The following is a 26029-nucleotide window of genomic DNA, read 5'->3' on the forward strand; positions in this document are numbered from 1 at the left end:
TGGAATGTGCACCTGTGTTCTTCTAATTGGCATCTTTCTTTTTTTGTCTTCTTGTTTATTCTGTTCAAGGTCTTCTAAAGGCCTCTGGAATGCTCTTGCGACCGATGTTAGCTAAATATGTGTCCACAACTGTGTGTTTCTTTTCTTTCCTAGATGACAAGGTCTTACACATCATCAAAGAACTGATAAAAACAGAGAATGGTAACTGAAACCAGGAATCAGTAACAAACCAGAGCTTCAGTAATGGCACTCCAGCATTAACTGAAAGTATTTAAATGCTTAGTGTGGTTGATACCAGCCATGATGTGGAAAGACTGCATGATTTTGCATAAAATTTGCCTTTCTCTGTGTCATTTTTAAAGATGAACATTGAATATGTTTAGCCTTTACAATACATTTGGTGCCATTTGTCTGACTGTATGGGTGATGGATGGAAGCAGTTTCTTTCCAATATAAAAATGGCTGTGGCCAATGCATCTTTTTTGTTTGTTTGTTTAATGTACTAATCATACCATCACTGGTGGTGCAGACTGTAGTATTGATTAACGATTGGGTCCTGAATCTCAGTTGAGTAGACAAGTGTTTCTTATGTGGGTTTCCTAAGTGGTAAATTTTTTTGTTGTTAATCTATGAATTTACAGTAATAAAGCAATACAATCATACAGATATCTTCATTTTCCTGTATGGTTTACATTAAGAAGATACTTTATAAGAAGATATGGACTGCTGTGAACAGGTGCTCAGCAAGGCAAGTGTACTTACCTGCAGCCTCTCCCATCCTGTGCCTCTTCTCACACTTGTTCCTCCCTGTTCACCCTGATCCTTGTCTCTCCCTGCTCCTGTAATAAGTTTTGCTGTCCCTTTCATATGTTAAGCTTTGCACAGTCCTGCAAGCCCTCTCAAATGATGATCATGTTTTTCCCCCTTTATTGATCAAAGCTGAGGTTGACGCTCTTCAAGGCTATACCAGAGCAAGTTCCTTTAAATGGCTTATCAATCAGTGGCTGAAGCCTTCTGCTCTTCATTGTTCTCTCTTACCACTTGCTCACAATGTTTGTGTTGTCTATGTGTTCCTTTGTTTCTTATTTCTTTTGTACTGAATATTCCTTACCCAGATAACTTAATGGACTAGATGCTCTTACATTCTACCTATCCACACCATTTACAATTATGAAGTGAAATTTCAGATCACCAACTCGGCTTTCAAGAATGAGGAATTTTGGGGGAGAGTGGGTTGCCATTAAGCAATTGCAGTTGAGTAGGAGCTCTGCATGTACAGGCAGAGGCACAATGTGGAAGATAATTTTTTTAATCTGAAAAACAGAGATAGTGTACAGAAAGGGGACTGAGGAAAATGCATGAAAACGTAAAATACATGGAGCTATCCAGTTAGACTATCATAGCAGAACTGGTACTGCTGCACTAAGAGTGACATAAACTGAAGGTAAACCAGCTTGTGTATGTTACCCTACACTCAATTCTGGAAGAGGCAAGTTCTAATAATAGTTTGCTAAGAACTCTGAGGGAAAAGTGTCGACATCTGTTACCCTTTTTATGAATTGTGATAAACTAGTGGTAGTCTTAGTTTCCTAGAGGAGCCAGGAAGTGGTTTTTTTTAAATTCTGAAGTATACAACATTTATGCAAGGAAGCATTTAAACAAGATAAAGATTTAACTAAGACCGCTATTCCCAGACATATTCTCCTTTCACAGCAGAAGCACAGAAATAAAAACCTGCAAACTACATTCCGAATTAAAAAATTAAATCTGTACCCTGAACAATTTCCTAGATTTTGTTCTATTTCAGGTCTTTGATTTGGATCCTTTGGAAACATGAATTAGAAATACATTTCAGTAATTCAACAACTAACATGCTCATGTTTATTTTAGATTTGAATTTCACGTATCAGTTGTTGGTTTTAAATGGCTAAAGCCTAGTGAAAGTGTTAAACGAGGGAGAAGAACTCAAGGACAATTCACTGCGATGAATAGAGAGGTTTTGTAGGTAGGGTAATGTTGAAATTCAGAGGTATTCTTTGTGTTCCTCTAGCGTGTCCTGCTTTGTAATCTTTTAAAGAAATAGCTTCTTTCAGTTGTTATTCAGTTGTAATAACTAGGAAATTGCACGCTCTCCTGAGCGAGCAACTGTTTTCTGCAAAACATGAAACAGGTCACGTTGTGCTGTACAGAAAAGCACAGTTATCTTAAAATTAAAAACAAAAATCAAAGACTACAGTGGCTTTGTGCTCCTGCAGTGTATGTCAGCAACTTTTGTGCCTGTGTTCTTTTGGGTGGATGAACTTTCTCTTTTGTTCCATTTATTTAATAAATACTTCTGCTAACACCTTTGTGTCACTTTTCTCAAAGCATTTGTCAGACACAAGGCCAGTATCAATGGCTCTTTCTTACCATAATTACAACAGGGCTCTTTGGCGTGTACTTTTCCTAAAGGCAGCGTGTCCTACTGGTCGCTGTATCCTCTCCTCTCTTCTGCTGGTGGCGTTGTAGACTGCTTCAAGCTCTCTCTCTTTTCCTTTTCCCATTGACATCTTCCCCACCCCTAGATGGAGGAGAGGTTTTCTTTTTCCTTCTACAAGTCTTTCCTCATCCATAGTGGACTTGGTCAATAGATTGCATAGCAAATCGTGTCTGATAAAAATAGTCATGTCTGGCCTAAACTCTGCTTCTGTAAACCAGTGGTCGTGGTGCGGGAACATTTCGATTTCCCTCCATTCGGCCATTTAAAATAGTGCTCCGTTACATAAATAGGCCACGGGTGGAAGGGGAAGCGAGACCCAAACGGCCGAGGGAACTCCGGCGTTCTCGTTATCTCCCCTGGTGCATTTGTGCTCTTATTTCCCGGTGACTTCGAATGGAAGTGTTACTTACGCGGAGCAACCCGTAGCTGTTAAGCGCACCGGGTTCCGAGCTAGAACGCCAGGAGCACGTCTATTTTAGCCCTGGCAAGCTACGAAGTTGCGAAGCCGCAACTTCGGCTGGCTCGCTTCGGGCCGCTCCCGCCCAGCCGGCTCTCCGTGCTCTTCCAGAGGCACAGTTCTCCGCAGGTCGCGGTCCCACGGCGGCTCCGCCGCAGCGCTGTGACCCGCTGGAAAGCGTTAGGGAAGAGCCAGGCATTTTGGCAGCTCGGTTCCTTTCCGGCCCCGAAGCGGGTTTTGGTTTGGAGACGACGCTCCCGGCGGTGCCCGGCCGGCCTTCCCGCGGCGGGCGGGCCGGGGCGGGGCGACCGCCCGGGAGGCGGGCGGTGACGGCCCCGGGGCCACCGCCCCCCTCAAATAGCCGCCGCCGCTGCGCCCGGTAGCGGAGCCGGTGCGGCCATACCCCCTATGGTGACGGTGGGGAGCGGCGGCGGCACCGGCACCACCACCACCACCACCACCCCCCGCCCCCCGCTGCAGCGGAGGCTCGACAGCTTCCCCGGCCTCTCCCTGCGGCTATGGGCACTGCAGCAGCGACCGGCGACGACGACGACGACGACGACCCCGCAGGAGCTGCAGGCTTTCCGCGAATACGGGGAGAGCTGGTACCGCTCCCGCAAGGGGCTGGAGAGCCGCTTCCAGCCGCGGGAGCCGCTCGCCCGGCAGCCGCAGGTGGGGGCAGCGGGGAAGGCGGCGGGGGGTGGGCGCGCGTAGCCCGGTGCCGGCGCCGCCTGACCGCCGCTCCCGGTGCCGCAGGTGACAGCAGAGGCGCGCTGCGAGCTGGTCAGCTGGCTCATCGCGGTGCACCGGTACTTCAGCGTCTCCTTCGAGGCGCTCTGCCTGGCTGTCAACATGCTCGACCGCTTCCTCGGCACCACCCCGGTGGCGGCCGACTGCTTCCAGCTCCTGGGGGTGACGGCGCTGTTCATCGCCTGCAAGCAGGTAGGGCTGCCCCGGAGCCCGGCTGCCCGCCGCCGGGGTCTCCGCGGCCCCCTCCGCGGCCACCCCCGCCGGCTCCGGCGCAGCCCCAGCCCGGCCGTGGCTCCGCACCCTTTTCCCCCCGCGCGGCTCACCCACCCCTACGCGCCGCATCCCTACCCCCGTCCCCCCTTGCAGGTGGAGGTGCACCCCCCCAGCATGAAGGAGCTCCTCGACCTCTGCTGCGGCGTCTTCTCCTGCCAGCAGCTCCGCAACCTGGAGTGCCTCATCCTGCGCCGCCTGGGCTTCGAGCTGGCGGCGCCCACCGTGAACTTCTTCCTGGAGCACTTCAGCCAGGTGCGGCTGGAGGCGCGGGGGGCCGACGCGGGAGAGGCGGCGGACGCCCGGAGCCTGGCGGTGGGCATAGCGGAGCTCAGCCTGGCCGACTACACTTTCACCAAATACGCCCCTTCCCTGCTGGCCGCCAGCAGCCTGGGGCTGGCGGACCAGCTGCTGCGCCACCGCAGTCCCCTGGACCTGCGGATCAGCGGCTACCCGGAGCGGGTCCTGCAGGACTGCGTGGACCAGCTGCAGCTCCTGGTCTCGCTGAACAGGCAGTTCCTGCCGCTGCTCCTGCCCCCGGAGGTGGTCCAGGAGTGCCACCGCCTGCGGGCTGGTAGCGGCGATGCCGCCGCCCGTCACTCGCACCTCTAGCCGTCCCGGGCGTAGTGGCCTCGGCCGCGGTCTGGGCTGGGCTGGCTGCGGGCTGGGTCATCGTTCGTGCTCCGCAGAGCTGGCGTTGAGCCTCGTCAGCTCGGCGTTAGTGTCACTGGAGTTGGGAAATTAGATCACATTTTGCGCCTGATGTTACTGGACGGCAGTTGCACTCTCCCTGTGCCGCTCTGTAAAATCCAGCATGTAAATAATATACGGGGTCTCGAGTACTTCATTATTTATTTGGAGTGTGGTCCGTAAAGATAATGGTGGAAGAACCCAATGAACGTTGAATAAACTCTTTTCTGCTTGGTACTGGCGCTCGTTTATTTGCTGGCGGTGTGTGTGCACAGCTGGGAGAGGAAACCCAGAGCGAGTTCACCCCGAAGGCTAACTCCAGCCCCGCCCCCCCCCCCCAAAAAAATAATGATGCCCGGTGGTGTCATTCCCCGTTTCAAACGGACACGCGCTGGCTTGGTCATGGCTGGGGTGTGCGTGTTTGTGTGTGGAATTAGGTGCGCTGACCTAAGTGTAGGAAAACAAAACGTTAAATAATAAAACAGCTGGTTATTACTTTTCCAGCAGGTCTCTAATCCAGGCGCATACTCCTAACTAAGCTGGCACCGTAGCAGGGGAAACATTCAAGGGAAGAAAAGAGTCGTGATGTTGTAAAACGTTTCATTGTCTTCACTTTATTGCCTTCGTATCTGTGCACAGAAGTGATGTTAGAAGAGCATCTACGCCTCTGAAGTTGCCCTCGGGGGTGCTCGCCTTTCCGCGCAGCCGGGAGCGGGTGAACGGCACGCCGGGCTGCGCTCCGAGGCCGGCCCGGCCCCAGGCGTTCAGGCGGGACGGGCGAAAACCGGCGGAGCTGCCGCGGCAGAAAGTACCCACCGGCCCGTGACAAGGGGCGAAGGGTCAGCCTGTGCTGAAATCCGCCGGTGATTTCGGCTGGGCCCGGCGCAGCAGCGGTGCGGTGGGGGACCCTCCCCCGGTGCGGGGCTCAGCCAAGCCGAGATGCCGCCGGCCGCTCGCTTTGGTTTCCTGCCGCCGCCTGACGCCTTCAACGCTGACGGCCCCTAGCCCTGCCTTTAATAAATAGCCGCACAGAAACCAGCCCAGCCCGCAAGCTGACGCCCATACGCGGACCGGCAAGGGACTGGGGGAGGGCGGGGGTGTCTCGGCAGCGCCCCTCCTCGGCCTTCCCTCCGGGGCAGCCCCCTCGGCCCGCCCCGGCTCCGCGGGCGCGGGGAAGGGCTCCGCGGGCGCGGGAGCCGCCGGCGCGGCCCGGGGAGGCGGCGGGAGGTTTCCGCGCCCCGACGGAGGGAAGGCGGGCGGGCAGCCCCGGGCATGGCCCCGGTCTCCAGCCGCCCTGTCCGCGCCCTTGCCCGCGGGGCGGCGCCGAGCGGGGCGCGGGGCGGAGGGCGCCCGCCGGGGCCGGGGCCGGGGCCGGGGCCGGGACCGGAGCCGGGACCGGGACCGGGGCCGCGACGGCAGCATGGAGCAGGGCGGCCGCCGCCGAGCCTTCGGCAGCATCTGCCCCAACAAGGTCCAGGGTCCGCCCGCCCGCCTCGCCAAGAAGCCGGCCCGGCCCGGCGGGGGGGCGGCGGGGACCCCCCCGGCCGCCCTGAGCCCCCGAGCGCCCCCGCCCCGCCCGCGCCGCAGCGGCGCCCCGCCGGCCCCCGCCGCACCCGCCCTCGGTGAGTCTGTCCGCGGCGGAGAGCCCCCATCCACCGGCCGCGTCCCCGTCCCCCTGCTGCCCACCACACCTCTCCTGGTGTCCCCCACCCGCATCCCCCGGCCGTGACACCCCCACCGTGCCCTCCACCGTGTCCCCCCGGCCACGTCCCCCTCTCCATGCCCCCCGCTGTGCCCCCCCCCGGTGCCCCCCACCATGCTCCCCAGTCCTGCATCCCCCGGCCCCTCGAGGATGCCACCCGGCCACGCTTCCCACTTCGCCGCACCCCCCTGGCTATGCCCATCCCTGGCCGGGCTCCTCACTGCTGTCCCTCACTGTCCCCAGTGCTCACCACCATCGACTGGCAGGATTTGGCAGCCTGTGCCCCCAACCTCCCCACCACCCCGGCTGGCCCCGTGACCCTGCAGCAGGTAACCCCCCCTGGCTGGGGCAGGCTTGGCCGGCCCCGGCATGGGGCACCCACCACGGGGTGGCCCTCTCAAGCCCATGGGTGCTGGCAGCCCCCCTTCCCCCCCCAGCCTCAGGCTTCCCACCTGTGAAATGGGCACAGTGGAGGACAGCGTCTTGTGCCACGCTTTAAGATGGGTTAGTGGCAAAGGCAGGGCAGGGGGCAGGCGCCTGGGGGTGCCGGGGCTGTGGGAAGGTGCTGAGCACAGGCAGCAGCCAGCGTCAGAGCGGTATGGGGAGCAGTGGGCAGCGTGGGCAGATCTGAGCCCTGGGACCCTGCTCACTGGCACATTTCCTTCACCCCTTCCAGGGTCCCTGCTTCCAGGATGAACCGGAGTTTGATTTCCAGGAGTTCAGAGAAGCTGTCGATGATTTTATATCTGGCAAGTAGATATTTTTCCTTACCAGAGCCAAACATGCCTGCGTATGCACGTTAGCAGTCACGCCACATTCGGTCTCCTCTTTTTTTGCTTTGTTTTTGGGTTTTCGGATGCCCACTCACTGCTTGCTCATCCCACCCTGGGACAGTGTGTAAGGCAGCGCTCCTCTGCGCACCCCCTTAGCGGGACTGGGCTGGCACTGAGCTTTTCCCCCATGGGAGACAGAAATTAAATGCAAACAGATTTAGGGTTTACAGCTGGTGCAGTGGAGTAAAAGCATGTCGGGACATACCAGAGGGATGGTCAGAACCGGGATGGTGTGCTGGGGTCAGGGGGAAGAGAGGACGTGAAAACCTCCTGTCTTAGTGCCTCTGGCTGTTGCTCCAGATGCATCCACCCTAATGCCACCGCCACTGGACTGCACCGACTTCGATTTCTCACTTGGCGAGGAGGTTGCCTTTGGGCCCTGTACGCCGCAGCTGGAGAGCAGTGCGCTGGCGCAGATGCCCCCGCAGCGCCTGCCTTCCCCCGAGCCGTGCTGGAAGGACCTGGTGGACAGGCACCAGAAAGGACTGGGAGGTGCCCTGGAGGCAAACAGCCAGGTAGGGACCCTCAAGCCCTCCCCAGGGGCCTGCGCTGGGTTTCTCTCCCTTGCATCCTTCCGAGGTGGCAGGGTGGCCCCGGTGTGCCAGCATCCCCTGGCCCCTGGGCAGTAGGGCTGTCCCAACCACCCTGTCCCCACTTGTGCTTCGCAGCTGCAGGAGACCCTCATGCAGAGGCAGGAAGAGCTGTCGACGCTGCGGCAGAGCAACGTGCAGCTGAAGGAGCTGGCGAGCCAGGCCAGGCAGCTGGCCGCCGTTCTTGACGTGAGTGCTGCCCACCCCCCGCCTGGCCTGGCTGCCCCACGGCCCAGCTGGTCCCTGGGGGACAGCGCGGTGGGGGGGCCCGGTGGGGGACAGGGTGCGGGGTAGGACAGGGCCACGCGACGCGGGGGAGAAGAGGCGCGGGACGGGACGGTGTGGCGCAGCGTGGGTCCGTGTGGTGCAGGACGGGGGGGAGGTGACGGGCGGGGTGGTGTGGTGTGGGGCGGGGTGGGACGGGGTAAGGCAGTGCGGGAGGGAGCAGGGCGGGGGGGACAGTGCGGTACGGCTCGGGGCAGTGTGTGGACGGGGCGGTGTGGGGCAGGGCTGTGAGGTGCGGGACGCGGCCGTGTGGTGTGGGAAGCAGCGGTGCGGGGCGGCGCGGCGCGGCGCAGCCCGCGGAAGTCGCCCTCTCTTTCCCCCGGCAGATGCTGATGCTCCCGCAACGCGCCGACGGGGCGGCCCTTCCTCCTCCTCCTCCTCCTCCTCCTCCTCCTCCTCCTCATCCTTCACCTCCTCCTCCCGCCGCCGCCGCCGCCGGCGGCCCGGCCGGCAGGTGGGGCGGGCGCGGGCGGCCGGAGCCGCGGGAGGAGGCGGCGGGCGTGGACACTATGCTGCGGGAGGTGTCGGAGAGGTGCCGCGCCGCCCTGCGGAGCCTGGGGGGCAGCCCGGGGGGGCAGCCCGGGGGGCAGCCCCACGGCCAAGCGGCCGCGGCCGCCCCCGCGCCTGCACGGCGCCTTCCGCGGGCTGCGCACCGGCCGCGCCGCTCCGCGCCCGGGCGGCGGCGGAGCGGAGGGGGGCGGTAGCCTGCGGGCGGCGCTGGGGGAGGCGGGCGGCATCCGCACCCTGGCCTTCCCGCAGGGCAACGCCTTCACCCTCCGCACCGCCGCCGGCGGGTACCGCTTCCGCTGGGTGCCGCGCTGAGAACCCCCCCGGCCCCCGCCAACCCGGCCACGCGTGTCCCGGGCGCGGCGGAGCGGGGCCTGCCGCAGCGTGAGGCGGGCGGGGCACGCACACACCCCCACACCCCCCCCCCCCCCCCTGCGCCCCGGCGGCACAGCTCCCCTTTATTCTCTCTGGAAACGGGTATTTGCGCTTCTCCCCCCCCCCGCCCCCGCGGTGGCGGAGGCCGGAGGAGAGAGGGGACAAGCGCGGCGGAGGCGCCCGCAGGGCAGCGGGGGCAGCGAGCCCCGGGCCCCGCCGCTGCAGCGGTGGCCAGGCGTCGGGCAGAGCTGTGGTGGTTTTCCTCGTCGGCAGCTCGCCCCCGGTAGTTTGCCCGTGAATGCAATGAATGTAGAGAGGTTGAAGGAAGATCTGCCCGGTTTTGTCCAGAGATTTTACTCGGTTGAGCAGAAAGATGTAACTTACAGGATAGCGACTGCGTTTGGCCGGTCTGAACACGGGCAGACCGTCCGTCCCAAGAGCTTTAAACACCATACACCTTCCCCATCATGGAATTTTACATCCACAATGCTTACGAATTGCACTTGTGTCGCTCATGTGTGCGCCTGCAGGCGTGCATTTGCACACCGTGTGATGATTAAATAGTGCTTAAGATTGCCATTTATTTGGACAGATTTAATATAAACACAGTGTTTTGCATCAGGTATGCGTGTTTGCTTTCATTAGAGCAAAGATAACAGAAAGCTGTACATCTACACAAAGTTTACCCTGCTTGATGTGCTCAAGCAGAAAATTTTAGAGTAAAACATGCTGCTGTTAACGTTCAGTGGTATTATCTATCTTAAGTAAAGAGGAGCAGGAATCATGTTAAATTGTTCTGAATGGATACATTTCACTTGCACCCACTGGTTTGGAAGCTGAACCACTGACAGCACAAGTGAAACTCTACCTGAAGTTTGTTTTTCTGTGGCACAGGAGCGAAGGCACTGTGCTCCACCCAGCATAGGGATTTTCTCTCTGTGAAGTTAGCAGTTTTTCTGCTTTCCAATACTCAGATTTTCCAGTGTTTTGCATGGGTCCATGCACATTAACAGCAATCCAATGGTAACAGGCTTGTGTGACGGTTAAGGTGACAGCACCATGTTGTCAACTACCTGAAAGGGGGTTGTATAGTGAGGTGGGTGCTGGTCTCTTCTGTCAGGTGGCTGGAGATAAGATGAGAGGAAATGGCCTCAAGTTGCGGCAAGGAAGATTTAGGTTGGATATTAGGAAAAATTTCTTTACTGAGAGGGTTGTCAGACATTGGAACAGGCTGCCCAGGGAAGTGGTTGAGTCACCATCCCTGGAGGTATTCAAAAAGTGCATAGACGAGGTTCTCCAGAACATGGTTTAGTGGGCATGGATGATGGTTGGACTCAATGATCTTGAAGGTCTTTTCCAACCTAAATGATTCTATGATTCTATGATCTCAGCAGATTTCTTAGAGGAGCTGCAACCCTGCATGTAGTGTTGTGCTTTGGCCAAGCAGAGACTGTATTAGGAAGGAGAATGGTTCTTGTCGCCAGCATGATGTATACTTATGTGGCTCCTAGGAGACTGCAAAGGTGGTCCTTCAGTATTTGTGGTCCTTCAATATCTGTGGTCCTTCATGTCTGCAGCACTGACATTTTCTAGCAGGGGAGGTGCTGAAGCCCTGTCTGGAATGCCAAGGGCTCAACCCTGGGACGACTCCAGAGATGCTCATATTTCAGAAGACCAGTGCCACCTTGGCCAAAACGCTGTGTGAAAGCTCTGGTTCGGCAGCAGACAGGAGAGACAAAACCTGCCCAGCTGCACCGAATTCAGCAGGGAATAGACTGATAACAAAGGGCAGCTCGTGTAGATATCTACAGTTCCTCTCCATGTGTTTTATGGTGTTAAACACAAAATGTATAGTGTGTACAACTTTGTAATGCTTATAAGCATATTAATTCCTCAGAAATAAAGGGACATATGAAAACTGTAGACTTCTTGTAGGACGCAACAATAAAATAATCACCCTGTTGGATTGTCACTAGTGTTGTTCTTGCTGCTACTTCAAGTCGTTTCAGAATTACAGATACATGTTTATCCACTTACTTCTACAGTTAACCTGCTATACAGTTTCCATTGATTACTTTTACTCATAGTATTTCTACGTTAAAAGTATCCTTGATTAATTTTGAGCTGTGATCTAAAAGTAATAGAAAATTATCATCGATGTCTTTTTGTAATTTATTTAATTTTAATCCCTGTTAATTGGAAAGGCTGAAAATTGGCTAATCAGACCAAGATGCTCCTCAATGAGACTCACAGGAGCATTGTCAGACACATGGACACATAACTGGTAAAAGGAAAAGGTGTTTGGTATGCAACATGGTATGTTCATAGTGTTAGGCTATAAACATAGTTACATAGTTGCAGTGGTATGCTATAAATATCTTGTTTAAACTATAAAGGTGTATTTTAAATTCACACTTATCCATCCACTTCCATACTGGAACTTCATTAAAAAGTGGACAAATCTCTTGCACGGATTAAAGCAGCCAGACAACTGCTTTCATCAACAGTAACCTGGAAGGGCTCCCAGTGTCCTAAGCTGATCCCTGGAGAAGCTGGAAGTCCACCACTAGGAAACATCATGTCCAAACAGATATGGCTTTATGCTTAGTGTCTGAGTGGGGGGGGTGAGGTGGGGGGGGGGTGGGTCTGTGCCACAGGGCACGGGGCAGAGCCCCTGGACGTGCAGCTGTGATGGACTGAAGAACATGTTGGTCTGTGGTTTACGTTCACTGTGATTTTCTCTCCCTGGTGGTGTGTGGACCATGCAATGGGTGAAGGGAGCTGGCCAAGCCCCCAGCAGAAATAAGATGAAGTAGATGCAATGACATTTCATGAGCCTTGTTCCTGCTTACAAGTAAGCTTCTTCCACCTTTCCCTGCCCTGCTGGTGCTGGGCCATGGGATGGGTGGCTGTGGACATGTGGCAGTGCAGAACAGTGGACAGCTGGGACACTTTGAGGTGAAACAGAAAAATACGTTTTAATTAGGAGGGGTGCCAGGGGAAGGGTTTAGTGATCATGTTTACAATATAAGCACCTCAATTCTACATAAGTCTTGTTCTGGGCATGCAGGTTTTTCACTGGATAAAATCTTTAGCTGTTAATTAAAAAATGACACCAGACCTCAAGGTACAGCTTGATTAAAAAGAAATATGAGAAAGAGGAACTATCTTTCAGTAAAGAGGTGCATATTAAGTCAGTAATTTTAGGTCTCTTAGGGATAGCAAGGGCAAAAGGGACCTGGATGGAGGTATTTAGAAATGGCAGAGGGCTTTTGGTATAATTATAACTTGTGAAAGCCTTTTTTATCAGCAATATTGCCTGTTCCCTAGTCTAAAGGCAATAACCAAGACCAAGTGTCAGCATAGCATTTTCCTGTGGGCGTTGCCGTGGCTGTTCAATGGATCATAAAGAGAAAACATTGCCCATTCATGAATCTGAGCTACCCTCCATGTGTTTGTAATAAAAATGCTCTTGCTTTGGTATTCATATCAAATTGTACATAAACACAGGCACGCATTTGGTGTCATTTAATTAGCCTGACTACCATTTTTGAAGCACACGGGTTCCTACAACTCCCATTCATAGTAAGCTAACATCCATGAGAAAGATGCAGCTGGTGCTACCGTTGCTTTGCCGCAGACCCTGGGTAGTGGCAGGCCGGCATCAAGGAGGCTCGGACGCTTGGTAATCCTGTAGAGACCAGACCGTAACATGGCTATGGCACTGTGGCAGCAGTACTAAACTACTCCTGTTGGTTTTGACTCTTCTGTTCAGTGATTGCAGAGAAATGGAATTTCACTGACTTTTCTCCCCTTGTTTTCCTGAATATTCTTCTAAAGAAAGTTACCACTATGTCTAACTTCAGGGAGAAGACAAGCATTTTGCAGTCAGTTTTATATAACAGCAGCAGCACTCTTCATCTTTTCTAAACATTGACTTACTTCTGGTCAGCAGCCATTATTTACATTTTGCGTTGCACAGTCTTAACGAACAGCTAAAGCTAATGAGCTCAAAAAAGGCTGCAGTTTGCTTTGGCACAACTATTTCATAGGTGTATCGGAAACAGTCTTAAAGTCTGCCTTGCACCAAGCACCTGTTCAAACTCTGATAGCAACTGACTATTTATGTTCCATATTTACTTTATACTCTTCAACAAAATACTATAAAAAAACCCCAAATCAGTAAGTGTCTTCAAGGTTATTCACACGTTGCGATCACTTTTGGTAAAGTCTCTGGATTTCTTGTGCGGGTCATGCAGTTACAACTAGGACTCACTTGTTAAATAGGGTAGCTGGAAACTTTGAGGCTTATTCTCTTTTTCACTCAGTAAATTGTTGTTGCAATGGCCTGTGAGGATATGTCCCAGACATTCTCCATGTAAGTCTCTCTGCCACAGGCTGACAGACACCAAGCTTGCAGAAGATGGTTACATTTTGTGCTCTGATCTCTTCTCTGGTACAGGTCTCAGGATTTCAGGCAGTCACTCCTGTAGTGAATCTCATGTATCTATTTGCACAAAGCTCACCTCAGCTGATGCTTTACAGTTTCAAACAGCTTTAGCCTATCTATGTACTGGGCGTCTCTGTGAATCCCTCTGGGTGGACTGCTCTGGCTTTCAGAAGGGGGACACCGGTGGCACATCAACTCAGCAGAGAGCCTCCACACCCTAGAAGAATTGCTGGGAAATCTCAGTTCTGGTTGACCACATTTGCAGGCATCTAATGCAAATAAATACTAACAATTCTAACGCTCTCTTCTATATCCTTGAACGGTAGAAATGTCCTCTCTTTTAAGCCTTTCTGTGGTCATGTGTGGTTCAGCTGGTTTGGCACCTTAAAATGCAGCACTTTGCAATGTGAATGATCAAGTTACTGCTTGGGAATTTGTGGTGACAGCTGACTTGCCCCAGACATCGCGTGAACTCCCGTTTATGATAGTGCTGAGGGAGTATAGCCAGAGACCTGCTAGAGACACTTTTCTCCTCTAACCTAATGGGATTGCCATTCTTTTAAGCTGGGCTGCAATAGCACACAGAGGCCTCAGTGTCCTGCATGTGCACATAGTAAAAGATAGCATGGAGACTCCTTGATTCCAAAAAGATAGGTGTCATACAAAAGGGAGCATCTTCTACCCTGGTTACAGTCAGGAAGCTGAGGCACAGAGGTGTAACGTGATTTGGCATAGGCCACTGCACGTGTCTGTGACAAAATAAGAGACAAGATACTGATCTGTGTGACCTGCTCGGGTTGTTCTTCATAACCACGTATTGTCTCCTCTCTGTGCCCTGAAATCATCCTGCCTGTTGGAGGACCGTAACTAGCTGATACTGGAGCTAGGTGTAAGGAGAGGCACGTGTGGAAGAGAACTAGGAAAGGAAATGTGTTGCAAGCCAAACTAGGTTTTGTAGCAAATGTCTTTGTGTTGAAAAGGCTTTAGAAGTTGGTCAGGATCTGCACGTTAAAAATGTAATTCAAATCAATGAACACTTCCTGTAAAAGGCATTTACATTCATCATTATGTTTAGTTATCTAGTCAAAAATAAAGGTATTTATAAGGAACTCCTTGCAGGTTTGGTTTGTGGGTTTTTTTTTGTTTTTTTTTAATTTCTGTTGTGCTATACTCCAAATTGGTTAGCAGTCACCTTTGGGTTCCTAGCACTGCGAATAATAAACCGCATTTTTAAAAGAGTAATTTTCTGAATGAAAGATATCAGACAGGTGACTTTACACCGTCACTAAAAAAATTCATAGCGTATTTCATTTGCCAACCATCATGGAAATTTTGTAAGAAAGATTTTCCCTTTATTTCTAGGGAAGAGAATAGCACAGTCCCTTTGTGCTAGCGGTTAGTCTCAGCCTACTCTGCCTGCTCCTTGGTCATCTCATCGTGTTCTATTCTTACACCAGAACAGACCCAGAACTCATAAGTTGGACACTGGAACCCCATAGTCAGCTCCTGCCCCCTCCCTCCAAATCTTACAACCCCAGGACGGTGGTAGAGTCAACTGTTGTGAAAAAAAAAACCAACAAACAACAAAACAAACAAACAAACAAACAAAAACCAACAAAGGAGGGAAATTTAAAAACAGGTGAAATATCTGCAAACTGTAAAGCTTTCTGATGTTTTCAGTATGGATTATATAGTGTTAAAACTGAGGCAGTGTACAATTATAATATTAGTTTTCACCCCTGAAGTTCAGTGCTGCCTTTTGAAATGATTAAAGAAAACGACATGTCCAATTCTTCACACAACGCAGAAAAATCCCTTTTAAATTTGAATAAAACTCAAGAGCAGGTGGAATCGAGATCTGTAGCTAAGTATTTGTTTTACACTAAATATTTTCCATAAGTAGAATTCCCTGTCAGCAATGGATTCAATGTCCTCAAAATTAAAGCTTTTTACTTCTCGTTTTGGGGTTTTGGGTTAAGACCAAAATCAACACCTACAACTATGAACTATGAACCTGCAGAAAGTATTTATAAATACTATGCTGTTATTTTTGTATGAAATCTTACACAACCTTGATTTAGGAAGAAAAAATCTGAGCATACGAATAAGTCATCAGAAAAAAAGCTGGCTGAAAACATTTGTTTGTTTTTGTAAATGCCCAGAACTAGAAGGATTATCATAATTTATATTTGCTTGTTTAGCAGGTGCTCTGACATACCGTAGCCTCTCTTTGTCTGATTACTTTCCACTGGATGTTATCCAAACAATTCTGCTTTGAATCATAGCTCCTTTGGGATTATTTTTTTTCTTTTGCAGATGCTCAGTTGTCTTATTTTTCTGGCAACAAATACAACATGAATTAGCGAATTTGTTCCCTGGGATTCACCTTCTTTTAGCTTCGGTGGAGCGGACATGGGAAACTGAAGTCAGTTTCCACTACTGTCATGATACTTTGAGTGGTTGCAGTAGATGACTGAGCTGTACTTTCACGTGGTCAAAGATCTGTTACGGTATATAAATAATCATTAAGGTCATGTAAGGTGACTTTTTTTACTGTAAGAAAATATATTTAACATGCTAAAACTAAACCTCAGTACAAAAGCATTCTTCACAATTTATTGAACAGTTTACAGCTGTTTAAATAAAGCGATAAAAAATTATGTTATAGCCCTAAACTCTTTCCATGTTAATGAAAGATTTAGCCAGATTAACCTGTTTATTGTACCAAAGACACACCTCAGTATATTGTTACTCTATTTTCAGTCAACAGTTACAACACAGACCCTGAGAGCTTATGAATGCATTTGAACAAGTGTGCAATCAAAGTTAGGAAGTTTAAATTGCAGCTTCTGGTATGTGTAGTCATCTAGTAGGTAAAGTTCATCTCACTTGTTTATGGTTTTCTTCCTGGATGAAATATAATCACTTCAAAAATGCAAAGAGAGGCTGGACTCAAATGTAGAATCGCTCTGTTCCATTTTGATTTGTACCACCAAAATTTCGTAAAATTAAAAACATGAAAACCTCAAAAGCAAGGACTTTGTCACTGACAGGGAACAAAAATGCTAGAAAAATGGTTGAACCACAGCCTCATCCATGTACAGGTGCTCCCTTCTGTACCTTAGACTGGGCTGCACCCCTGGATCAGCCAGATTACAAACTGCCCTTGAAGGTCCATGGGCATGTTGGCAAAAACTTGAAACAACCATCCCTCAGTGTACATCTGGTATCTGGCCCTATATTTGAAACTTTAGTCTCATTTACTGCAGTTTTGAAAATGATTCAGCTTGACCAGAAAACAACTGCCAAATCTCCCAGAACAGCATCTCTCTCTGCACAGGACTTCCACTGAACAGGCACCTCACTTACTGTCTTTTTCCTAATTTAGAAAGCCTGATTAGAAATAATCTTAATTACCCAATATATTGTTTCTTTGTCTGCAATTGTAGTTTCCCATAAAAAGTGGCTTTCCAGAGGAAGAAGGAAATTGTCAACTCGCTGAGGGAGGATCTGTGAGGACAAAACCATTAATGGAGGCAAATTGGGTCATAGATTTAGGCAGTGAAAGAAAAAGCACAAGTATTGCCCGAGTACTTTCCAACCAAAGTGAGGAACCCATCTCTTTATTCGGACTTGCTCCTAGCTGTGCTCTGACAAGGATAATGGCCATAAACTTGTTTCTTTTCAACAAGAAGGGAAGGGATAGGAGGGTAAATGTAATTTTCAAAAAATGCTTGGTTACGTATTTATGCTCCCCCTTCTTCCTCCCTTCTTAAAGTCTGCTTCTTTAGCTGCCTTGTACTATGTTGGTAATTCAAAAGTAATGAAAGCAAAGTCCTGGTGTGTTGTATGCTCTCTAAACCCAGAGTCTCTGCCCAAAGACACTTTTTGAAAGTGTGCATCCTTTTGGCTTATCTTGTATGGCTCTTTTGGTGGCAGAAAACTCACATAATTTCACAGTGAAATATTTAAAGGAGGAAAAGAAGTGCAGCTAACTATCAAATATGATTTTTCTTCTTAGTGCATTCTTTCTCTTAGTAACAGTTTTAAAGCATTTTTCTCAAATTTTTCTAGTACTTGGTGAACCCCTGTGAACAAGTTTAGAACCTCTAACACAGCTAAGACGTCAGTGCAAGGAGCACTGATCCCAACCAACCTCTCACAGAAGAGTTAAACAACTGGGGCAGAAGAAGTAGAGATGTGAATATTTGGAAAGGCTTTCCCCATTATTGTGTGAACAAGCAAGTTCTGACCTCCTGCACAAATTCTTTAACACACTTTAGCACACATTCAGCATCTGAGGTTAAGCTTGAAGATTATGAAATAATTAATGTCTCGATTGTTTATTTCCTCATTAGTTATTAAGATATTATCTTGAAAATCCCCATGGTCCAGTTGAATCTCTTTGGAAGTTCTCTAGTATTCTTTCAGATTGTTCACATTTGCCCAGCCACTTCAAAACAATAAATGAGTCTGTCACTCCCTTCTGTGGGCTTTGAATCAGATGGGAAGGCATGAACTTCTCAAGTACACCAGGCTGTTTTCCTTGCTTATACTGATGAAACAACTTTCCATGAGTTGTTGGAGATAATTGCAGTGGGCATTTGTTTCTTGTCATTTTTATCTTATTTTTTCTGTGTTTTTTTTTTTTTTTTTCTGGGAGTGACTGTATCAAAATCACTTAGGGGAATAAAATGAAACTTGATGGGAGAGATTCTCTGTTGGCTTTGGCTCCAGTCTATTGAAGCATACAGAGGAAGTAGTGGGTCCTTGTTCACTCATACTCAGTACCTTATCTGCATGAAGGTCTAATTTGCACCAGTAGAAAATCAGGAATAGCCAAAGCTGGACTCTGCTTTGCCTCCTCTGCTGTTTCCTCTGTTTCACTCTGCTGGGTACCTATCTGGGGAAGACAGGCAGCTGTGCAGGAGATGGCATCGCAAAAGCTCTTCACTGACAGTATTCAGCTGTAGAAGGGCTACAGCAACATTATCACTTTAGTCCAGATGAAGAATGTGTCTTTGACGCAAGTCTCGTGCTTGATCCCATATTCCCCACCTTGGTTTCCTATTGCACAGCAGTCTTGGAGGTCGTCAACTGGATTCCTTTCAGATGAAATGAAACAAAAGATGCCCTCCAGGAGCTCATTTAATTTACCTCAACTGCTAATGGGCATTTAGTCCAGACACCTCCCCTCAAGCATATACAGAGTGGACCCGGATCTTGGCATCAGCTGTTTCACTTCTAGGTCCACTCATGCCACTCCTCACTCCTCACTACTGCAGACATAGGTAAGGCCACTCTATGCAACCTGGAGCATGTCTTGTAGAAGACAGGGGAATCTTGTATATTGTGTATAATGTCTACTGGTCATAGTAGTACAGTTGTGACAGCAAACCAAGATCATAGCTATTGCACTGGTGACATAACTCCCAGGAAAGTGTCAAACAATATCAGAAAGCCAACATGATGTTTTTAGGAATGAAAGTAACCAAATACATGAGTGACAGAACTCACTGTAGTGCATGAAGCTGCAAGGAACTGGAAAACGGAGATGCATCTCATCAGTTTGAACATTTGTGTAGATTTTCCTTCTGTTCTGCATATTCTCCTCCCCCTGCCCCCCAAGCAAGCAAACACATTGGTCCGACTTTAGTAAAATAAACAAAGGCCAGCAAACAGGTATCAGACCTGAATTTTTGCTGCTAACTAGGGGATCCATCTAGAGAGGAACTAGAAATGGGGCTTAGTCCTGAATTTTGTCTGCTTGTTGGCCTAAGTCCTCACCTATCTGCTATTACAGAAGGAGCCTTAGTTGTTTTCCTGGTTTCAGCTGGGATAGAGTTAATTTTCTTTCTAGTAGCTGTTACAGTGCTATGTTTTGGGTTCCATATGAGAAGAATGTTGATAACACACTGATGTTTTCAGTTGTTGCTAAGTAGTGTTTATACTAAGTTAAGGAGGCTGGAGGGGCACAAGAAATTGGGAGGGGGGACACAGCCAGGACAGCTGACCCAAACTGGCCAAAGGAATATTCCATACCATGTGATGTCATGCCTAGTGTATAAACCGGAGGGAGTTGGCCATGGGAGGATTGCTGCTTGGGAACTAACTGGGCATCGGTTGGTGAGCGGTGAGCAATTGCATTGTTCATCACTTGTTTTGTACATTCCAATCCTTTTATTGTTATAATTGTCATTTTATTCTTATTATTAGGTTCTTCATTTCTGTTCTATGAAACTGTTCTTATCTCAACGCACAGGTTTTACTTTTTTCCCCGCTTCTCCCTCCCATCCCACGGGTCGGGGTGGGGGGGCTTGAGTGAGCAGCTGCGTGGTGCTTAGCTGCTGGCTGGGGTTAAACTGCGACAGTCGTAAACATGTGAAACTCTATCGGCATCTGTGGAATTGCCTATATTTTCCTTTTGCAGATCAACAAGTAAGGTTTTTTTGTTTCACAGGTTGCTTCTTCTTCCAAGCCTTAAGCAATGTATGGAAAGAGTTAGTGAATCAAGTGAATATTAGGGGTGTCAGATGCTTTTGGAAGTTGCCCCATAATCTAATAAAATAATTTTGTTTAAGCAAAACACTTCTAAGTATGCTTTATCACAAAGCAAATATACCTGTGTAACCAAGGGAGCATTTTACTAGCATTCAGTACAGTGCAAATTAGCAAGTAGGTCATAATTTCAAGATAATGAATGTTTGTCAATTATATTTACATTTCAGTAGATACACAGGGGCTAGATTTAGAAGTGATTTTGATAGCAATTTCTTCAGTGAGAATCAAGAGTGAAACAAACTAGGATGTGGAGGAAAGTACTGAGGGATTTGCACTGGCTTTTAATGCCCATATTCAAGATTTTTCAATAAGAAAATATTAAAATTGTGGAACAAAAAAAAAAGTAGCAAAGAGAGATGACACACAAGCAAGAAATATAGCAGTAGTATTTACAGTCAAGGTAAAAAAGGTGAAGGCGTAAGTTAGAGGCAAATGAGAAGGCAATCAGTAGCACTCAAGGTTCTACTTCCATTATAATAGAGGCAGTAAATGCTCACAACTGCTTTCACAAATCCACTGGGAAAGAGATCTGGTCACAGCAATCCACGCTGCAAAACACAACCACACACCTGAGAGCCAGTGTCTGAGTGTCAGTGTTGGAGGGGGAGGTAACAACCTAGCAGAAGCTGAGGCATTGAAATGCCTCAGTTTGGGGTGCAGGACTGATGGACCTACCTACCACTTTGCGGGGAAGTGTTTTGACCAGGAGGTCCCTGTATAAAAGGTACAGCACCAACTTTGGCTTTGCTAAAACAGGACATAGGAAATCTTTCTTTCCCAGCTTTTGCAAGAAAGAGCTGTAAAAGACCACGGAGAAGGGTCTTGATTCTTCATCCTGTGTATTTAGAGGCAGCTGTTTCAAGGTGGGTGCTGTGGTGCTGGGACAGCCCCCCTGTGCTCAATGCACCCTTCAGGCAGCTTAGCGTGCAGATTTTCTGGGCTTTGCACCTACTCTGAGATGCCCTTCTTCCTCCCTGCTGCGGCTCTGTGTAGGCAATCTAAACGTGTAATAGTGTGTGTACTCAGCAAGGGGCAGAAAGTCAAGCGCTGACTCCACCTCTCCTCCTGACAGGCAGGGTGGTCTGTAGCTGCTCAGGCGTGTACGGCTCTTCAGTATCGGCAGGTCCTCTCAGGTGGTGAAAGGGTGCTGCTCCAGCTCTGGGTAGAACTGCAGGTGACTGCCAGTGTATGGGGACACGTCTTCTCTTCAGGCTTTACATTCTTTTCTCGGAGTTGAAGGGCATTACCAGAACACTGCATTTCACTCATACAGTTGTCTCTATCAATGTTTTTTTGGCATAGGCATGTATCCAGATCCGGCATCCAGTGCCAATGTGTTTGCTTGCATCCCCCTCTGAGTTTTAGGTGTCTAAACCTTTTACTGAAGCCTGTCCCAGCTCTCATGGACAATAGCTGAGCTGCTGCTGGGGGCACGCATGGGAGGACTGTGTGACCTGAGGTCTATAAACACTAACCTTAAGTATGCACGTTGGCCTAGTGATTTAGCAGGATCGCTTTACTTAGGCATAATCATGCAATATATGTAATGGCTCTGCCTGTATGGTTTGTGCAGTACGGTGTGGATATCAGAGGATTTGAGGATATGTTAGCTTTTAAAATATTTGAATGGGCAGGTTTAAGAGAAGGGAGGTTTTTTTGTTTTTTTTTTTAAAGTGACATTTCTAGAGATCATGATTCTACTGTTTTGCATTTCAGTACTTCATTGCTATATGAAATAGCAATCATGAGGAATGCAATAGAAGGAATTATACCACTTACAGAAAAATGCCCCCCCTTGCTCAAAATCAGCAGATCAGTTCTCTGCTTCAACTGCTGGAGCGTCTAACTTTAAATGAATCCTGAGAATAGTTCATAGGATTATTTATTCATATAGATTGATGCTGAATGCCTGAAAAGTTTACATGACTGCAAAGCGTTTTCTCTTGAAGGCAGTCTATATTATGCTCTAATGGGCCTTCATTTTCCATCAACAAAGAAGTAGCTTTCTAATTCCCTAACTCAGATGGATCTCAGGTGGAAATAAACAGACGAAGGAGGTTTCCTAACATATTTCAATTTGGCTTCTTACAGTTGTTTGCATCTTTGGGACATTTCGCAGCATTTTTTGTGGTGAGAGATAAAGAGTGCTACAAAGTCACTGTTTGACCTGTGATGGACCACTGCTCAGCTTTCTAAAAGCCCTGATTAAGTTTTCTTCTCTTAGGAAACTCCTACCTGTAACTTCCTTTGCAGTTGGTTGGTTTTCTGAGGATGACTGCATAGGTGATAAAAGGTACGTACCCAGCACCTCCATAGAGTATTCTTCCAAAATCTAATCAGAGCTATCAAATATCATTCCCATTATCACAGTAATGGGCATCACATAATCCAGGATGTTCTGGGGTGTGCAATGCAGAGCAAGTGCATTTCAACAAAATGAAGAGGAAAGGAAGAGGTGAGGCTAGAAATAACAGGTGAATCTCTTATACTGGGTTCTCTGTGTGGAAGGTGTTACTAATAAAACAGCTACAGACATATTTACGGATAAATGTTTTCTACCATTTTATTCTTGTTTGGTCTGATAGTCCCCAGCATAGCTCCATTTGTATGTATGTTCATACTGTGCTCCTCTCTTTTCTTTTGTTACCAAGTTTGTGTCTCCTGGTGAAATTCAGAGTCCCCTTTGCCTCAGTGGCCTTTGAGTGAGTTCAGGAGTCTGGCAGTTCCAAGGTCTTTGCAGGACTGGAGAGTCACACTGCCTCTGAAAGGAGCTGTAATGGACTTGTATCTGCTGTGAGGGTAGAGAATTTTGCATATTGTGTGTGGACAGAGATGATTTGACCTACACCTATACCCTGGATATCACGAAAGGGTTTTAGAAGCTTAAAAAGGTGGAAGAGTTGAAACACATGGACATCTACTATGGAGTTAGGTACAAAGTGCATATCTTCAACACATTAAGTTTTCAAAGTGCTTAACTGTAAGAACACAATCTTAGGATATGAATTAATCTATATCATCTAGAAACTGCATAACTAAACCACTGATTTGCTGAAGTTGGTATCTTAATAGTGAGTGATATTATCTGACTGTAAATAATGACTTGTTTTCAAGTCATTACCCAACAGAAAAATAACACCCCAAAATATATTTTATTTGAAAACTTAGCTTATAGGTTCAACTATATTGAAAATATGGTCTGACCCAATTCCCTGAAAATTAATTTTTTTGAAGTGAAACCAGAGATTTGTTTCCATGGGAAATGGTATGGAGATGCAACAGAATTTCAGGAACTCACAGCTGGTGGAGCTGAACCTCTCGGCAATTACTTGATTGAAACAAGTTTGCAAAGAGAGATGACAGTTGCTTTTTAAGGTGTATATTTAATGGCCCTTATCCAGGAAAGAATGTTAGAAACCTTGCCCTGTCTCCAAGACTGCCTGAGAGGAATCATCTGCAACAGGTGCCTGAAGCCTTGGATATAGTTACAATTAATAATTATTCAAAGCCATAATTACTTTTTGCATAACTTAATTTTACAATAACTTACAGCAGTTTGGTACTGGTAATGTAGTAGTAAGTGCCGTGCTAACAATAGAAGTTGCTAGGGAAGCTTTGGAAAGAATCACACCCGAGTGGCATTTTGGCAGTTTGTTAATCCAGACTCTCGAGATTCCAGGATGAAATATTATTTAGGCACACAGTTAGCAGCTGGCAATGAATCCATGGTTTGCCCTGTACCACTGTGAGAACTGTTCCTCTAACCCACTCAGAAGCATCTGATTACTGATACGACTGAGCAGGCAACAAGATTGGGATCTTTCTGAGAGACTGGCTGAAAAGCTAGAGGGAACAGTGAAGAAATACAGAAAGAAAAATTAAGGTGTTTCCACACCTCAAGACCTCTGCTCTGTGAGCATCTAACAAAGCTGGGACATCACTTTCTCTCTGGCAGGAAGTTAGAAGCCTCGGTTCCCAGAAATCTCTCATCACTTTGCAACTGCAAAATGGAAACACGTTTGCACCAAAATATGTTCAACAAATTTTCCCCACCTATTTCGAACAGCATCTCAAAACTGTGGTAAATCTTATTCAGATCCCTCACACTTCCAAAAGGGCACTATTTTTCTTAACATAATTTGTTACACTCTTTTCAGTTTATCCAACCGGTTGTCACAGACAGTGACTACATCCTCTCTGGAAAAGTATCCAGAGTCCAGTATGCCCTTGATATCCAAGTCCTTGTGCTCCTTAGCTAAGAAGGTTTCTCTAAATAGGCCTTTGGTTTGAGCAAAAGTTTCCTAGAAACTTATGTCAAGAGCAGTTTTGTTTACCTCTCTCTTTCACTGACGTGGAAACCACCTGTGATCTATTGCTCTTAAGACAATTTTCTATGATCAGCTCCTGTGATCTTTCTATTTGCCAGAACTTGGTGTAAGCTAGCATCACCTCTTGCCAGCAAACACTTGGCAAGCAGCACCCTCATTATCGTGTTCTGAGACACCTGGGCCCTACAAGTATTAGTGGTCCTTGTTCAGCAGTCTGGATGTGATGAATCCAGCTTTTCCTGAAATGTGTTATTTCAGTCTGTGCTTAATTCTCTGATAAAGTTGTAAGGCTTGCTGTTGATGTCCAAACCTCACCTTCAGACTATAAACTCGTATTTTATCTCGGTAAATTCTGAAGTCTGATGATGATGACAAATTAGTGTCGAAAGAGCTTAGGGATAATGGATGACAAAAAAGTAAGTTACTATAGAATAGCGAACCTGCATACCAGCGTTCAAGGACGTACCAAGCAACAAGGTATCAGCACCATCTGCTGCCAGCGGGGACAAACTACATGGTTTCTACATAGTGGTTTGGGAATATTTTTAGTGAGCTACAAAAATTCACGCACGTTTCTAGTACGTGAGCGAAATAATTGAGCAATTGACTGCATAGGTTCTGTAATGAGGAGGCTAAAATAAGTCCACAGTGAGAAAGAAATGAAGACACCTAACCAAGATGACCTTTTCATTTCACTTTGAAGACACGTTAGTGAGATGCTGGAAGCATTTCAGAAGCAATACACTTAGCTGTGGACAGCTTTTCTGAAACAAACCTCTTTGTTTAAAATTCAGTTACAATTTCTAAGTGACAACAGAGCTTTTATCTACCACATCATTTCCAAATACCAGGTGCTTCAAGTGAAGAAGAGAGTTTTAAGGATATCCTTGATGCTGTAATACCTGCCTAACAATCCAACGCACCCTCCTTAATAAACACAAAGCAATTCAGACTTCCCCAAGGCACTTCTGCTTATTTCTGGGTTTTATTTACCACTGACTTCATTTAGGGATCTACTTGTTTTAAGGCTACTAGCAAACATAGTATCTTGGCATGTTTTCCACTTGCTAATCAGTGTACAGAAGGAGTTTTACAGAAAAACCTCCAGATCTTTTGTTGTAACTTGTTCGTGGTACATGCATGCATGAATTGAAGGTCCCTGGGCAGGAATCACTGTTTGTAACACCAATTACAATGGGTCACATTATTTACTCTTTAATGCGTTGCTCTGCATTAATTAATCCTAATTCTAATTCACTCAAACAAAACCTTGTTGACTTTGAAAGACTTTTGACTTTTATTCACCTTGAGCACTGTGTTCAGTTTGAGGCCCCTCACTACAGGAAAGACATTGAGTTGTTGGAGCATGTCCAGAGAAGGGCAACCAAGTTGGTGAGGAGCCTGGAGCACAAGTCCTATGAGGAGCACCTGAGGGAACTGGGGTTGTTTAGCCTGGAGAAAAGGAGGCTGAGGGGAGACCTTATCGCTCCCTACAATTCCCTGAAAGGAGGTTGTAGTGAGGTGGGTGCTGGTCTTTTCTATCAAGTAACTAGTGATAGGGTGAGAGGAAATGGCCTCAAGTTGCGCCAGGGGAGGTTTAGGTTGGGTATTAGGAAAAATTTCTTCACTGAAAGAGTTGTCAGGCATTGGAACAGGCTGCCCAGGGAAGTGGTGGTGTGACCATCCCTGGAGGTGTTCAAAAAACACATAGATGTGGCACTTCAGGACATGGTTTAGTGGGCATGGTGGTGG

At 48.1% G+C, this 26029-nt stretch overlaps 2 protein-coding genes across 2 annotated transcripts in view; both read left to right on the forward strand.

The window, feature by feature from the left end:
- Positions 1 to 2344, forward strand: part of DHX29 (DExH-box helicase 29) — a 28688-nt gene extending 26344 nt beyond the window's left edge. The window contains exon 27 of the mRNA XM_030004682.2: positions 154 to 2344. Within this exon, the coding sequence (XP_029860542.1) occupies positions 154 to 209 (56 nt within the window). The 3' untranslated portion in view covers positions 210 to 2344. The remainder of the gene's footprint in view (positions 1 to 153) is intronic.
- Positions 2345 to 3344: 1000 nt separating this feature from the next.
- On the forward strand, positions 3345 to 4819 carry CCNO (cyclin O). Its single transcript, XM_030005334.2, has 4 exons — positions 3345 to 3353; positions 3417 to 3608; positions 3693 to 3878; positions 4053 to 4819. The coding sequence occupies exons 1-4, from the start codon at positions 3345 to 3347 to the stop codon at positions 4566 to 4568; spliced, it is 903 nt and encodes a 300-aa protein (XP_029861194.1). The 3' UTR covers positions 4569 to 4819.
- Positions 4820 to 26029: the final 21210 nt, after the last annotated feature.

Source organism: Aquila chrysaetos, chromosome Z (assembly GCF_900496995.4).
Source record: "Aquila chrysaetos chrysaetos chromosome Z, bAquChr1.4, whole genome shotgun sequence".
Classification (NCBI taxonomy): Eukaryota; Metazoa; Chordata; class Aves; order Accipitriformes; family Accipitridae; genus Aquila; species Aquila chrysaetos.